The 17,161-nt window shown below is 38.4% G+C and overlaps 1 protein-coding gene across 1 annotated transcript in view; it reads right to left on the bottom strand.

The window, feature by feature from the left end:
* The window catches only part of ARHGAP21 (Rho GTPase activating protein 21), a 62,736-nt gene that overhangs the window by 14,130 nt on the left and 31,445 nt on the right, over positions 1–17,161 (bottom strand). Inside the window, exons 6-7 of the mRNA XM_013129995.3 lie at positions 11,903–13,850; positions 10–168 (exon numbers count right to left, since the gene is read on the bottom strand). Coding sequence (XP_012985449.2) covers positions 10–168; positions 11,903–13,850 — 2,107 coding nt within the window. The remainder of the gene's footprint in view (positions 1–9; positions 169–11,902; positions 13,851–17,161) is intronic.

The following is a 17,161-nucleotide window of genomic DNA, read 5'->3' as shown; positions in this document are numbered from 1 at the left end:
AACGCTCACCATGATCATGTGAAAGCTGTCGCCGAATTAAAGGGATTGGAGATGCGGGACTGGGAGGAACAGTTGTTATAGCTGGTGCTTGAGAAGCAGATGCAGAAATGACAGCAGAAGCAGGAATGTGTGCAATATCATGGTCAATACTAGGACTAGTTGGTTCATCTACAAAGGTAATATGTGATATATTAACATATTAAATGCATTAATCAAATGCTCAAACTAAGTAAGTGTTGAACTTCTCATTACTGGGAATCAGCTATCTTAAACATGAAGTCTTTCAAACAAACGTAAGGGTCCAGTTAATTCACACTATCAAACGTACTCTTTTTTTTTCTCCTAAAAAAATAGGGGCCTGTTTCATTTTGTAGGGATATTATTTGCACATAGAGATAAAAGCAAAGAAAATCATACCCGATTACAGATTCTGCCATGAGCGAACAGAACAGAAATTATTTTCTAAACCACTGTAATATTATTTTCAAGTAGATTACTTTCCTTTATGTGTGTAAGAGAAAAACACAATTAATACATCAATAAGTCTAAACTCAAGAGAAGGATAATTTTTCACAGTAAAATATGGGCAGACTACTGAAAACCATTTGGTTTAAATGAGAATTCAAATAATAAAGCCAAGTTACAAGCAAAGAAAAAAAGCATTTCAAACAGCTATCTAGAATCCAAAGAATCAAGCCCCCAACCCCCCGTACACTGAAATAAAGCAGCAAGTATTCATATTGTTAAAAGATGGTACCACTACATACCAATTAGCTCTTCCACTAATTGTTCATATAAACGATTGCATGCGGTACATGCCCAACACCTCACAGTCTCAACAGCCACAAGGGTCATCATGAAAGATTCCAAAAAGCTTTAAGTCTTTCTAGTATTTAACATATTTCTTACAAGATGAAGGAAGCTGAAAGATGCATTTCCAATCACTCTGAGAAAAGAGCCGTAACATCTTCTAGAACACATTACTAGTGTTAGGAAAATAATTCTACTTCATGTTCCAGGAGAAAAGGGAATGGAGCAGGGGGATCAAGTCACAAGCAGCGGCTGAACTGCATGCCATAATGAATATGAATGTATTCTAGGTGCTAAGAATTGTAATATGCAGAGCTACTGAAAAGCCTATTGAAATCAATGAACACTCAACAGACAGAGGTTTATTCTTTGCTTTGTGCAAACACAACTGCATGTGCTGCATTGTGCTTTTCCAGCAGTCACTAACAGTTCTGTTAAGGCAGCGCTTGTCCCATCAAAATTCAGCAATGTAAATTTCGAACAAGGCAGTAAACAAAGTACAGGAAGGTTTAGCAACAGCACCCCTCTAAATTGTATGGCATGGAAAACACAGTACTTTTTGAAATTTTAAAGTTTTATGTTTAAAAAAACCTGAACATACCCCTAAAAAACCCTGCAAGCTATAAACATTAATAACAGGGAAAGAAAAAGAACTCACAGCAAACCTGCGATACTGGAATTTAAAAAAAAAATTATCCTCAGTGATTAATTCGAAACATTTACAGATCTATTCCCTACAGCAACCAGGAAATAGGATAGTCCTCAGTTACATTTCCATTTCAAGGCTACAGCAGCTCACTGTCCTGTCCCTTGTTCATTTGCTCATCTTTCTTGAGCAAACCCTAAGAACTACGCTAACGTTGACTAAGGAATATAACCACTCACCGTACAATTAAGTAGTTCATAGCACACCAACTGGAAGCGCTCCGCTTTAGGTTATTTATATTACAGACTTATCCCAACATGTCATAGTCCGCAACTCAAGTTACAACAATGTTAGCACTTGAAAGAAATCTGTGCAAGCACTGAACACAACAGCGTCAGGCAACGCTAAAGGCAACACCATTTCCCACAACACTTAAATCCAAGAATTCAGCTGAGGAAAACAGTTTCTAAGTCCTTGAAAGCAACAATAATTATTCAAATTATTACTTCACATTGAATATGATCCCCAGATAAATAAAAATTAAAGTAGTTTTAGAAATAGGCAAGCTTTAGAAAAACTGCAAATGACATTGGTACAGGAGGAAAATAATTGTTCAGTCCTTAAAGAGGTTGAAGGTCAGCTAATGGCAAGCTTTTACGTAACATGAAGTGATTACAGAGCAAGCTATGACATACTCTGCATGAGTTACTGCCTACTAATTTAACACACTGGCAAACTCCACTGCTGCTGTCCAGCAAGAAACAAAACCCAAACAACCACATATATATCCCTTGTATTTTTAGTGCTTGCAGTATTTGTCTCCCTTTACCATTTCCTTGCTTAATTAGTGTATTTGCACCTCAAAAATCCTCACACAGCATATAAAAGGATGTGCTCAGCCCAACTAATGAAAATGCCTGTGTCTGAAACATGGTGAAGCATACAGAACAAACAAAAACAAGCCAGAGGAGAAGCCACACAAAATGTCTTCCAGTTTGTTATCTCACAGTTTACTGGTACCCCTTTAAGTATTTGTAATGAAAACGTCTAACACTACAGGGCTATTTAACGTTCTGAGTACCATTGGTTGTGCATTGCTGTCTATGAAGCAACCCAAGAGACCAATTATCAGACAATGAGCCACCATGGTGACAGAGCATCTCTGACAAAGTGGAAGATGCTGCTTGTCACCTGCATGAACATGAGCATGCAACTGGTCAACAGTCACACATAGTGACTGTCAGGAAAAGCCTTTCAATGCAGAAACACGGGGGGGGGCAAGACACTTGCAAACTTGTGATAAACAGGCAACATGGCTCCAACCTGCATTAACTTATTTGCTAGCTAAAGCAAAGAGAAATTCGTTTACCAAAGTATATTTGTATTGCAGTGCAGCTGGAGATCAGGGACCTTCTAAGAGAGGGAGCACCCATACAGAGTGTATGTGATCTGGACAAATACTAACTTCCTGACTATGCAAAGAAACAAATTTACCCTGAATGGGCTGAGAGGCAGAACTAGAGATTTCAAAACTGAGCTGAGAAACATTGCAAAACATAGGTGAGAAAGCACAACAAAGAGGACATACTACCCCACTCTGTGGATGAAAAACTGAGGAAGAAGTACTGATCAGTTTTCCAAAGATTCAAAGGAATGAACACTAAAGTCACTGAAAGAAAAGCATAAATTTGCATCATACCCTACTATGCTCTACAATAAAATTTTACAATGATTAATGTAATATTTAATGCTTTTGTTTAATGTTGATACCTGAATTTCATGGAACAGTCCTCCCAGATTACATATGAAGGTTTGAAAATAACCACCTGATCACTTGAGCACAAAAATTAGCACATTTTGAAAACATTAAATACAATATAAATTAATCATGAAATTATTGAGGTGGGAGCAAACCTCAGAAGGTCCCCTAGGCCAACTTCCTCCTCCTCCAAGCAGGGTTAGTGATGAACTCAGACCACATTGCTCAGGGCTTTTGTCCAGCAAGTGCCAAACAGAAGGGAACAATCTCTTCCCTCAGTACGCTGGCTGTGTGTTTACTGATGCAGACCAGTACAGTGTTAGCCTTCATCACCATTAAGGTGCCAGTACTACTGCAGGTGAATAGCCTATTCAAAGAACAGGACTTAGCATTTGTCCTTCAATTTCAAAACGTTCCTATCAGACCACCCCTCTAGGCTGTGTCCTTCTGAATATGCCTTTGGGTGTGTTGACTGCACCCTCTAACTCAGTGTTGTCTGCAAACTTGATGAGCATATTCATCTCCTGTCTAGGTCACAGATAAAGATATTAAAACAAGATGGATCTTGAAGAATGCCACTTGTAACCAATGTTCAGGTAGAATATTAATCCTTAGCCATTAGCCTTTATGCCTGGTGGTCTAGTTTTCCGCTCTATCTGCAATACATCCACCTAGACTATGGTACAAGGATGGTATCACAGAAAAGGTTAAAAGCCTTGCTTAAGTCAAGGTTGCTGATCCTCTTGTGTTCTCCTCTCATTCACAGATCTAGTAATCTCATTACAAAAGCAATCACACTGGTGAAGCACTATTTATCCTTGGTAAATTCATGATAGCTATTCCGAACACCTTCATCATGTGCTCAGAAATACGTTCTGAGAGAACCAACTGTATGATTTCCCCAAGGTCTGAGATAAGGCTCGTTGACTGGATTGTCCTTCTTCAAGACAGGTGCACAATAAGTAATAAACAGTATTACAAATACAATGACACCAGCCAACTCTCTTAGCACCTTCAGATGAATTTCGTTGTACTGGAAGGACATGTATGGGTTGAGCCGCACTGGAGTGGTCTTAAGAGTTCCCTGTTTATCCAAGTTGGTTATGATTATGGGTTTGGTTTTGTGACTTTTTCATTTTAAGGAAATGGTTTCATTAACTAAACACATACTTAAACCAGCTTTAAATTGCTTTTCATGTGAAGAATGTTGAGACAGCATGCACCTCCAGACATACCCCCCCAAACTACTCAACATACAATTTCCCAAGTGGCATACACTGGAGAGATTAACTATACTTCAATATTCAGAAGGCAAAAAACTCTCAAGCACTTACCCTAACACAAAAAAATCTTTACTGACAACAGGACATGCCAATGACACAAACAGATCCTGCAGCAAGCCCATCTTCAGAGGCACTCCCTTATTCCAGCCCTCTGTCAACAACCATTTTGCATGTTGCATCCTCAGCCTATGCAAGCATTTTACAGTACATGATACCACAAAAGGCTCTGCACCACAACAACACACACTACCTTGCTTAAGTGTTCTTCTTAAACACAGTATTTGAAAGCTTTGAAATCTTATCCTATGTCTAATACTTCCTCTGTGTCTCTCAGTCTAGGTCTGTTTTAGCTAGCGAGGCAGCACTTCCTACATAGTACAGCCATGTGGACCACATCTCCCCTCCTTGACCTTGGCAGCAGGCAGGACTCGAAGGGTCAAGCAAACACCGCTGAAGCACAGGCAGAGCAAATGAAACCAGAGCAGGGAAAGAAAGGCTACAAGGAAGAGGCAACAGCAAGAGGAATTCAGGAAGAAAGGAGTGAGGGTGGACAGGATACTAGAGGTACAAAGAGGATCTTCATCTACACATGAATAAAAAAAGGTCTATCTCTGAGGTCTTCATCTCCAATAAGCCTCAAAAGAAGCTAAATTTAAGGCAAGCACAGACACAGACCATTTTTCTTAATAGCCTGTCAGGAAGGCAATCAAATAAAAAGATGTATACAATTTCACCTATGCATAGTGAGAAGGATAGAAACAATAAAACAAAAATGAACTGTTCAGTCAAAAATAAACTACACGGAACTAACCCTGGTATCATACAGGACAGCATAAAGGACTAATAAAAACTCCACAGCAGTGAGTTTGTTGCAGATCTTGAAGTACAAGCTGCTGCATCTTACTACTCAGCCTGCAAAGGTAAAAGCTTCAGTAACTGAAGACTTCCAAGGCTAAATAAACCATGTGATTTGGAAAGAGGATACACTACTGTTGGGTTCATCACGACTTGCTACCCTGTTTTTCAAGAAGAACCTTTAAAAAGTTTTTTGCTCGCTTGCGTGTTAAGTTTTGAAGTACTGACAGAACTGCCTGTCTTTACAAAGAACTTCTCTAGATGTCTACTTTATGTAATTTGCCTCGTGGGACCAGAAGAGAATAATGGAAACACGTCTGCATGCTGAGCACATTCATTTCTGTAAGCCACAAACACAGCACCGGAACAAGCACCCTGAATCATCAAATCCAGTCCTCTGCTAATGTGCACCTATAAATCATATCTTCAGTATACTGAGTTTCACACAAACAGAAAAAGGCTTCTCAAGGTTATTCTTACTGTGAAACTATTCTGAAAACCTTACCTATGACAGCCATTTGCTTATTGCAGTGTTAAACAAATATATAACTATCTTTCTACATGAAATAATACAAAGCAATTCTAAAGGCTCCTGTTCACAGTATTACCCTGCAACGTAACAAAGCACAATTCCCAGTATACTGGGTATTTTTTTTGTGAAGAACCCTGTTAGCAATCCTTTGTTACCTGTAATTCTTAGTTTAAGTTATAATGATATACTAAGGATTGATGTATGCTTTGAAAATATTACAAATCAGCAAACAAATCTGATGCTTCTACTCAATCAGAAGCCTTCTAAAAGTTACAAGTTACTGCCTTAAAATTTTAAGTTTTAATTAAAAAAAGGATTTTTGAGTTCCCAAAGCATTTAAACGGTATTTAAAATGCTAATTTGTAATTTTGTGTTTTGGCTGCTATACTTCAGAATACCACAATGATTTGAAAATTGTTTTGGCTAAGAAAGCAAGCCTGAAGCAACAATGATTTGGCAGGCCACACTGTTAAACCCTGAAAAAAACCCCAACAGAAGACTGATGCTTATCTTAGAAACACTGATGACATGTTAAAAGCTGTGCCAATGCTATCGTTAAAATAATGGAAGCAACAGCCCCTCAAAAACGAACATCTGTCAGCTCTAATTTCTACTGCGGTTACATTTATGTTTTCATGGTTTGTAATAGCTAGGCAGTAACTTGTGAAAAAAATAATAAAAAATTACATTTTCATATTCATCTTGGCTGATATCAGTTTTCACTAAAATTAAAGTTTCCTTAAAACATGCCATTGTCAGCCATGTGTATTCATTCAGCCACCATCTGCCCTTAAGGTAACCACACATTTTGGGCTGATGAGCCACAATCTCTGCTGCAGGAATTTGAGGGTTTGGATTTCTCTCTACCTGATGCTTACCTCTTCTCACAAGGAGAAAATGGAATGAGCACATTGCTTCAATTGTTTCTTTACTGCATGTGAGAAGTCTCTGGTTGTTTCCCTTTCTCTATTCCTACCATCATAACCCTTCTTATAGTGCATTGTTGCATTCAGTATGTATGCATTCACATAGTCATCCTCTGCACCAGACACTAAGCATCCTTCAGAGAGAGACAAAGATGTACGGGGAGGAATGGAAAGGTATGGCACACATTTCACTAAAAGGCAGTAAACTCATTATATTTTCAAAACCAGTTATTGGAATTATACACACACTTACCATTTAAGGGTAGGTACTGAGAAGGTGAACCCTTAATACACCTCTACTTCCACCATTAGAGAAGAAGAATGCCATCATATGTACAATAAAGATACCTTAAGCGCATAATTAACTCTGGGTAGTTTAGAATGTTTCACTTCCCAATTCCCTAGTTAATTTATTTAAAGTATTTGGTTAAAAAAAAATTAAGCAGGATTCACTAAAAGCCAGCTAAATTTATCCTATTTGTTAGTCAGCAAGTACCCAACTACTTTCATTACTGCTTTTATTATTACAGATGTTTGTAGAAAAATAGATATGGAAACACAAAAAAATTGGTTTTGAATACTATCATGAAGATCAGCTCCTAAAGCAAGATGAAAATCAGAATCTGCCTGATCACTAGCACAGAAATTGCTATGGTTGTCTGCCAGTGCTAAAGGTAAAAGCAATAGAAAGATAAAACCATGAGTGGCATGGAAAGGGTGAATGGTCTGCTGGTCACTCGTACAACATCTGCATCAGAAATTTGGGTCTTAAAAAGACACTTTCCCTCCTCCCCAACAAAAGGGAATCAATACCATGTGGTTAAACCCCTGGCAAATCTTTACTTAAATCAATACAGGGATTGGATAGCAAAAGCTTACTGTATGAAAGAGAATTGAGAAGTTTATGGAGCACTTAAAAATCACATTTGTCTCAGGGATGTTGTAAAGTGCAAATGGTTAGAGAATAGAAAGTACCAGCATTACATATCATATATCCTTGCCCTGCTCTTACACCTTTCCTTAAGTATCAGTTTCAGCCAGAAAGAGGACACTCATCTAATTTTTACAACACTTTGGTGTTATCAAAGTCTGGTCAAATATTTTTATCTGGCTAATTTTCTCTCAGTTATTCACAAATTAACAGTACAATGAAGTGACCTAAAATTTTTCTAGGGTAAGGATGTACTAGATATTTTGAAAAACGGGATCACACTCTGAAGACAAGTCTTCATACTTACCTGATGCTACTGCATGCCTAAAGCAGCAGTTTGATTTTGATTAAAAAATAAATACTTTAAGATTATATTTATTTAAGGTCAAGTATTTTAAAACATATTCAACATAAAAGGAATTTTCATATGAAACCCCAAATTTGGCAAAGTTAGAAAAAACATTTATTCAGTAGTAAAGGCTAAAGCACTAAACTGCACTGTCAGCTAGGCACACTGCAATCCAGTTAAGTATTGAAGCAGTTTCTCCATTTCACTCACACGGGTAGTTCATTCAACTAAATCGGGGAGCTGGATTATCCTTTTCTAAAAAATTGCTTTCTACTCTACAATAAATGGTGTTAAGAAGAGGAAAAAAAAGTTTCAAGCTAGCTGCAAAGCTCTGACGCACACTGGACATCCAAGAAATGTATTAAAATAACTATATTCTGAATCAACCTTTTCTCAACAGTTATTCAAATGTTAAGCAGCCTCTTAGCTTCCATCCCCATTTAGGTTAACATACACAAAATCACCCTTTAGGTCAGAAATTTATCATTTGCTGTTCTCTAACACAGAAATTGTGTACAAGTCTGAAATAAACATACATTAAACACCACAACTGCGAATACAGCCACTGACAAAAGATAATGGTATTTTTACTAGTCTAGAGAACAGGTGAGACTGTTTCAGGGTAAAAGGAATAACCTTTCATTAGGCTATCTGGTATAGTCTGAAACAACAGAGAGAACCTGAAATAGAAGCACCAGCTTTCCAAGCTAACAACACACTGCATTTAGTAGCTACATGGGAAGCACTGAAGCCTACAGCACCAGGGTATGTGTATGTGTAAAACCGTCAGGTTCCTCATCCCCCAAGAACATCTGCTTACCTGAAGAAGAGTTTGAGCACATAGTATTTTGCCCAATTTTTTCAAATAAATCTATTTTTCCTACAAAATATATTACACCTGCCTACTAGGTTTGCTTTGAACAGATCAGTCTCATTTCTGTAAGCAAATACAAACAAAAATTTGATCTCTCTCCTTGAAACAGGCCTTTGTGACAGGGTTAATATCCAAAAGCATTCTTCAGCAACCCACTGCAATCCCTACAGAATCTGCCATAAGCGAGATTGATGGAAACTCTGCTTGGATTTCTGTTTGTGGTACAGGTCACCATGATACTTATAAATAAATAGCTAAAATCATCCTGATGTTGTGCTGTTCTCAAGAGCACAAGTCACAAAATACTGCTGCAGAAGCCAACTGCTCCTGGCTGAATTTTTACAAAAATATGGTCTGGCCCTATCTACTACTTGTAATGAGCAGAAAGTGATAACAAAAATAAATACACCACAAAGTATTTTAAAAGATAATAATATGTAACCTTGAAATGTATTTATTGCTCCCAAATTTACTTTTTTTTTATACTACTCCAAAGATCTAGTGTACAAATACCTTCAGGAAGTGTATTTATAAAATGAACCATACCTCATAAAACCTAATACTGCAAAAACCAATTATGTTGATGTAAACAATGGAAGCAGACAGGTCACCAACACCAAGGTATGCCTTAACTCACAGCAACATCCTTTTCAATCATCAGGAAGAAAACCAAACCAAAACACAAAACAGAAAAATCCAAGTGATTTTCCTTCAGAAGAGTTAAATAGCCTTTAACTGAGTTTAAAAGTAGATACAGGGTTTTATCTGTCTGATTTAGTAAGTCTTTTAACAAATGAGGCTGTAATTAGGCATAATGATAGTGGAACAAGCGAAGTTGGAATCATACATATTAATTCTAACTTTAGAAGATGCCCAGTCTTAATGACATTTGATGCTCCTTCTTTTCAGAGAGGGCTATTTTATCTTCAAAGTGGTGGAGCTGTGGTTGAAATTTTCCACAGCACCTGTACCAGCACAAGAATTTCTTGCTAGGAATTCAGCCACAAGTACTGTGTTGGTTCAGGCCATGACCACACTCTCGCAGCACCACATTTTAGTAAGTCTAGAGTATTCAGGAGGTTACAGTCAAAGAGGCTATGGAAGCTCATAAGAATTCACACAATCCCATGTGGTGTTACAACCAAGGCTGCAATTGTTTCTTCAGAACTGCTCAGCTGCTACCAGAATGCAGTACAATTGCCATGTTTAAAGCTTCTTTGAATTTTAATCATCACATTTCTCTAAAAATCTGGAAGCAAGCCACATCAGTAAGAGTTCATAGCCAATCTTTGTCAAAATCAATACAGGAGATTGTATAGAAAAGGCTGGGCTTGAATCTGACAATCTTGATCCAATTTTCACATGACATTTAAGTTGTATGAGATCAAAAAACTCACAGCATGCCCTTCTGATTGAGTACAAATACTGCATATACCTTCCATCAAATGCCAAACATTGACTTTTGGCACTGTATTAAAAAACCCTACACAAAGGCAGGTTACATGCCTTACAAACCTATACTATTCCTTAAAGATCGACAGGGTCTAAAGAAGAATACAAAATTTCACTGAATACTGATACATCCAGTAATAATAATAAAATATATATAAAAAAATCCATTCCACTCCCATTCCAAAAAGAAAACCCAATATAAAACTCACCTGCTAGCTAAGAAACCGTTTCTGTTACATCTTAACAAAATTCTGTCAAAAAAACCCACATTCTATTTTTTGCATGATATCCATTCTTCCATGCACACAAACCTTTTTTTTACTTTAAAGCAGTAGCACATGATACAGATAATTCTAGGGGGAAAAACATCACTGCTGCAGATCCACAACAGAAGACAATTGTGCTAAGACAATGTATCTGTAACTCCCTTAATGGGAGGGGGGGAAAAAAAAGCTGGTTTTCACATACATGAAGTAGAGAATCAAAATTTAGTATTTGCCAAATACTACTTAAACTAAATTCCAGAACACATAATAAAATATAAATCAAGCCCTGTGAAAAATGGTCCACGGATACCTAGACTCCAAAGGATAAACCAGCCACAACAAAAGAAAATCCAACTCAACAACAAGGGCAAAGACAACGTTCAGCATTCACTACTTCAGTAGAAAAGAAGTGCTCTGCCACTGAAACTCCCTCTTCAGCAGATGACTCCAGCTCTTCACATATCCAAAATTGGATTATTTTTCCCCATTTCCTCTTTGCTTCTGAATGATCTCACAAGGGCTCTCGGCCCCCTTCCTATGCCCCCTTCCTATAATCTCCCTGTAATTCCAACCCTGTTTGTGTCACAGTCCACCAGCAAACCTTTGCGGCTTCTCACATTCTGCTTCCACAAAGTCCTCAATTCATACCCACATTAGCATCATTACTTGCAAATTCACTTCATTTTCTTGTTATCGTTTCACGTGAAACACCTTTCCAGTATCCCATATCTGTCTCAGAAAGCTTTCACCCTACCCATTCAGCTGGCTTTCTTTTTACAAATCATCCTTCTACAGATTCACATCCATATTCTCTCTTTTACTGGGTTCTAAATACATTTTATACTCGAGAAGTAAAAGTATTTTAAAGGTGCTGCAAATGTTAGCTGTCCACATACATAACATCAGAGCGTTATGTGGAGTGTTAACCAGACACAGTTATATAATGCAGACTTCTCCAGGGAGTTAAGGAAAGCTCTGGAAGAGTATCTTTTTCACAGGGATCATTCAGGACTCCAGACAAAGCAGAACATTTTTTTTTCCTCTCCACTGAAGAGCATTTTTAGTTTTACCAAAATAGTATTGCTCTAGATGAGAAAACAGCCTCCATGCCTCTCGACCTCTGGGTTTACAGGAACAGCAGTAAACTACCTGGCATGGTGTTCTCCATCATCTTTAGCAATGAAAAGCATTTTATGTACACTCAAATAGTTGAACTCACCAATAAAAGGAATAGAAGCCAGAGAATCACCGGGTGGGCTGGAACCTGATGCTTTCCTTTCTTCTATTCTTTTTATGTGGACTTCTCTCCGAGCATCATTAGGTAACCAACAGGTAGTGTCTGAGGCTGCCTCTTGGTCATTTACAGCAAGAATGTAGGACTGATGCCTCAAAGGCTGTGGAGTCTGGTGGCCAGAAGGTGATTTGTCCCGCATGACCACCGTGTCTTTGTCATTTTCCTGAACATCTGTTTGTAGAGTTTCAGACTCATGGACATCTTCCCTTTCGAAATCATGATTTTTTTGTCTCATGGAACCATCTATTTTGTCAGAGGTAGTTGAACTCTCACTTGGCTGAACAAGTTTGGCGGAAGCTGGAGACAGAGAGGAGGGTGGGATGGTTTTGCCAGTTTCTGCTTTGTGATCTGGGCCACCTTCTGCTCGGAGCCTTGACTGTTGGTTTACCAGACCACTCTGATGCAAGTGATTTACTGTTCTTTGGTCTTTGCCAGCAATAGCATCCAGGCTCTGGTTAAGGGGAAATGATGGTTTTGCTGCATAGGGAGCAGAGTTCTTCAAAGAACTACTTTTAGAACTTCTGGCTGGTGTGACAGACAATCTCTCCTGTGAAACAGTTGTAGATTTTGAAACTCCCCCAGGAGCTTGCAAATCTCGAGAAGGCTGTAACATTTTTATATCTGGTGCAACCTTCTGAAAGTGAGAACCAGGCAGAGAAGCTCTACTACCTGTTCTCCTGTTGTCTGAAATATAAGCACTAGGAGCCATAGGAAAATTTTGCCCTCTAAGGGACATATGAAACGCATGCTGTCTAGATCTCTCATAAATACCCCGCCGATCATCTTGTTCAGTAAACCCTGTCCACTTGTAAGTCTTTCTCCTATCTCCATTTGTATCTGAAATCATATTCTCAGAATGGAAATTTTCTAGGACTTCACCCTGCTTGCTGAGATAATCCCATGACCGAGCCCTGTGGTTCCTAGCATTAACTGAAGGTGAAGTTAGAGTATCTTGTGAAGCACTTCGTGGCCACTCTTTCATCAACACAGGATCTTCAAGTCTTTCCTGGGATACACTTCTCTGCCGGATCTGAACAGACTGTGGAACCCTGTCGTGAGAGGTGCTCCTGCGTCGTACCTGAGAAGCAGTGCGATTTGGCACCACCTGATTATAATCAGTTGTATTCTGAGAAGCTGCTCTTAAACTATCCAACCTTTCCTGTATTGTTCGGGAGCCATACATGTGCATGCGCCTATTATCAATGTACTCTTTGTAAGTTTTGTAGGTCTTCCAGTCTATATGCTGGTGGGAGGTTGGAGAACTGTAATGATTAGTAGAGACTGAGGGTGAGTCTGTGACTTGAGCAGGAGGTCTAGTGCTTGGGATTGCTTCTGGACATACTACATAGTTTGAAGCTTTACTTAGTGCTCCAGTTGGATCAGCTGGCCTTGTTATTTGAGTCTGGGGAAGTACAATGGCAGTGGACACTGAAGAAGGTGGTGACGTTGTCCGTGCTTTTAGACTGGTTTGATCTTTCAAGCCGTATCTTACTTCCTCTGTCCTGTGTGATGGACCAGCATGATTATTTCTACAGGATGGCAAATCTACAGCCTTCTCAGAAGGCACAATAACAGTCCTTATGGTTTCATTGCAAACACACACGGCTGTATTTGATTTTGCAATGTCCGTTGGTGATGGAGGCACTTGTATTTCCATTCTGTAGGCCCTCTCTGGCTGTGTCACTGCCCGGACTGGTCTACTGACTTGCTGTTTCCCTAGCGAGAAGTCAGAGGATAGCTTGTCACCAGCTTGTGCCATCACAGAAGGTGCGGATGTCAGGCGTGGATAACATATTGGCGGTGGTTCAGGTATGTTGTGAGCATTACCACTGTAGGCTTCGTTGCCTTTCAGGTAGGCATCTTGGGAATACGCCTGTGGAGAGAAGATTAAGTGAGTATTCACTAGTGAGGGAAACGGAAAAGCTCTCCATTTGCACCACCAAGTTTCAAGAGAGGAAATATACGTACAGAATTCACATGATCTTAGATGTTAGTTAAAAAGATAAAAATAGTGTTCCATCCCCTTAGTGAACAGAAACAGAACAAGCAAGATCATTACACACATTCCCCCTCCCTCTCCCCCCCCCCCCAAAAGTAATAAAAAAACTGAAGACCAATTCTAGGAAATACTGCAGGCATGGCACTGAGGCCAGTTTCGCAAAATCCATGAGCACACTACACAGTATTTTTCTCTTCCTTAATTTTGCTTTCTATCATGATGTTTCACAGATTGTTCCCATTTAAGCTTCATGTACTGGAAACCAAAATTTCACAGCAATTGACAGGTTAAAATGCTGCATAATAAATTCAACTAGCACTAGAAAATTCTCTCTTCATTTAGTGTACAAAAGAACCATGTTCACTTAATGGAGTACAAATGAAAAGTACACATGAATACATACACACACCCCTCTAAGATGTCTTCTACATAAAAGCTACTGTTCCTAAACATAAAACAAGTTAGTTGAAGCAGTAATATCTTTGTTGTGAGCCAACACCCTGTAAGTCATCTTACATTTTACAGGAGACAGCCACAAATATATGGCACACAAATGTTGCTGCAAAAATATTACTAATATTTAACATTTTTAACTTTAAGGTACAAGCAGTATGAAAATTCATGCATATCCACTACTGTCCACACTGTATTAAAATCTCCAATTGATTTCCTTAGTGCATTTATTTGCACCTTTATGATTAAGAGCCTGACTCCTGAGAAAAAACAGTTACATTACACTTATTTTACATTTTAAAAAAGCAGTATCATTGTAAAATTAACAGAACATTCAAAATAATAAATCAATGAGAAGCACACAGCATATTTAAACAGTATCTTATTATTGAAAAACTTTAGCATGACTTTGTTCAGTTTAAACATAATGAGATAAAGAGCCAATGCACAGCCTGCCAATGCAACGGAAGATTAAAATGATTTCTCAGGGCTTTTACACACTTAGGCGTGGTATCATATCACAGCATTTCCTGTCCAAATCATAACATGCTCAATTCCAGAATATCAATGTGCTCTATCTGAAGAGTAGACAGGTTATAAAAGCCCAAGTGCAGCCATAAAATTAATACAGAGCAAAGTACAGAGGAGGGCGAGGCATTTACAACAGTGCTGCAAATGTTACACCGAGCATTAGTGAAGTGCAAAATATTAAAGCATACTGAGAGAAAACCGACCAAATAACGCAGGCACAAACCACAAATTAGGAGATTAGCATTATGAAGAAAATACAGCTCAGACTATCTCATTTCCAGCAAACTTGCTGTTTCATATTCTTAAGAAAAACATGCCTTACAAAACCATCAGAGAAATGGCTACTGTACATTCCTTACCAGTGCTGTGACATCCTTTGTAAACTGCAGCTGGCAGAAAACAGGAAAACAGTAAAAGCTGCTTACAGATGTAAAGACAGAATTATCTTGTCATATTGATGTTGAATACAGAAAGCTAAAAATACAACTACACTGATTTCACTCAAAGGTACCAAGAGAAGTAAAGGGCAGCAGAGCACAAAAAATAACTTCACCCTCCTTGTGAGCACATCCATCTCAGGCTTTCATCTGCTCCTTGCATTTATCCTCTACCCTTACAGAAAGCGAAATACATTTGTGCCATTTTGCCTTGGTGCATCCCTACAGCTGCCTGCAGAGAGCTCTGGCTCTATGCAACAAGACTTCCCTTCCACTACAGCAACGTTACTGTCTCTCATTTCCCCTGGGCTGCTACCATCCCTGCCTTCCTGGTGACGAAACAACGGCTTTATTATGCATTTAAAACAGCACGCCCCTTCCCCACATATATATATGAATATGACCACAAGCTGTCACCTGACTGCAGCTGCTTTCATGCTCTACAGCTGAAATTAGAGGAATGATGCTGCAGAAACACTCTCTACTCATGTGATTTGTATTTTTTTCCTCCTCCACTCATAGTAAAAAAAAAAAAAAATCAAGCCAGGTTTCCACTGGCACATTTAATGGAGGGGAAGAACATAGATAAATATTTCTAAGTCTTTAAATATATTACTACTTAGGAACTTGACAGGCTGTAAGAATCAACTATATATACATATCCATAAACGGAAAAGATGCTGAAAACCCAGAAAACAGAGCAAGAGACAACTGGCATGCAAAGGAAACAAAAATAATCACCCCCTCAATCAGCAAACAATTATTGATTTATACAGCTCATAAAACAGTTCAAAACCTGTGATACACACACATTACACCAATATAAAATGCACTGCATTTATGTGTTTGTAAAACATGCCCCTGACAAACAATGCTTCATTGACTTTGACAGCAGAAAGGCTGAATTCCAAAACCAGTGTGATCTGATCATAGCTGAAGAATACAAATGAGTTTAAAAATCAGGTCTGAACTCTTGACAAAATGTATCACAGATACTACATCTTTTCAGAAGCCAGCATTCTCACAGGGTTCAAAATTAGATCAGCTAGGCTTTCTTCTCCCTTCCTCCAGTAAAGAGTATGTTTCCATGATGCAGGTGTATCCAGACACACTGCCAGTTCTGAATGGGACAGTTACTGGAAAAAAGGTTTTGATGAGGGAAGAGTCGTTCTTTCAAGCTCATTCCACCCACTTCCCAAGAAATCACTGAAACAATAATGAACTTCCTTCCAAGCAAAATAAAGTTTATAAACGGGGGCTCTGACATAGTAACAAAGAATATTAAATATCTTTGCTTCATAATTCCAATCAAGTGCCTAAAAAGAAATACTGCAGCTTGCAAAGAAATGCATGGATCTGTTCTGAATAATGTCACACTAAATGATGCACCATCAGCTTTTTTACTATGAACTATTTTTATTGCTTTAACTGGAAAGTGAAGTTAAATTTTAAGAAGATGTTTTGGAGACTAAAAAAAGTGAAGCATGCCAATGTGTTTATTAATTTTCATACACTATTTTGACACTTCAACATTTTGCAACTATATATAAACCACAGTTTAAATACTACTCTCTTCTTCCTTTAGGTCCTCAAATGATATAGCATGGGGGAATACTACCTTAATCTCTAAGTGGTTGCAACAGAGGATATACTCATCAAAAAGCCATTAGGGTAGGGCTTAAACTTAAGTCTTTAAAGAGCCTTATAAATATATGAAAAAAGCCAACTTAAAAATAAAAATTTAATATCCAGATCATTAATGTT

Source organism: Melopsittacus undulatus, chromosome 1 (genome assembly GCF_012275295.1).
Source record: "Melopsittacus undulatus isolate bMelUnd1 chromosome 1, bMelUnd1.mat.Z, whole genome shotgun sequence".
Taxonomy (NCBI): domain Eukaryota; kingdom Metazoa; phylum Chordata; class Aves; order Psittaciformes; family Psittaculidae; genus Melopsittacus; species Melopsittacus undulatus.
The sequence above is the reverse complement of the archived record's forward strand: the minus strand, read 5'-3'. Positions and strand labels throughout refer to the sequence as shown.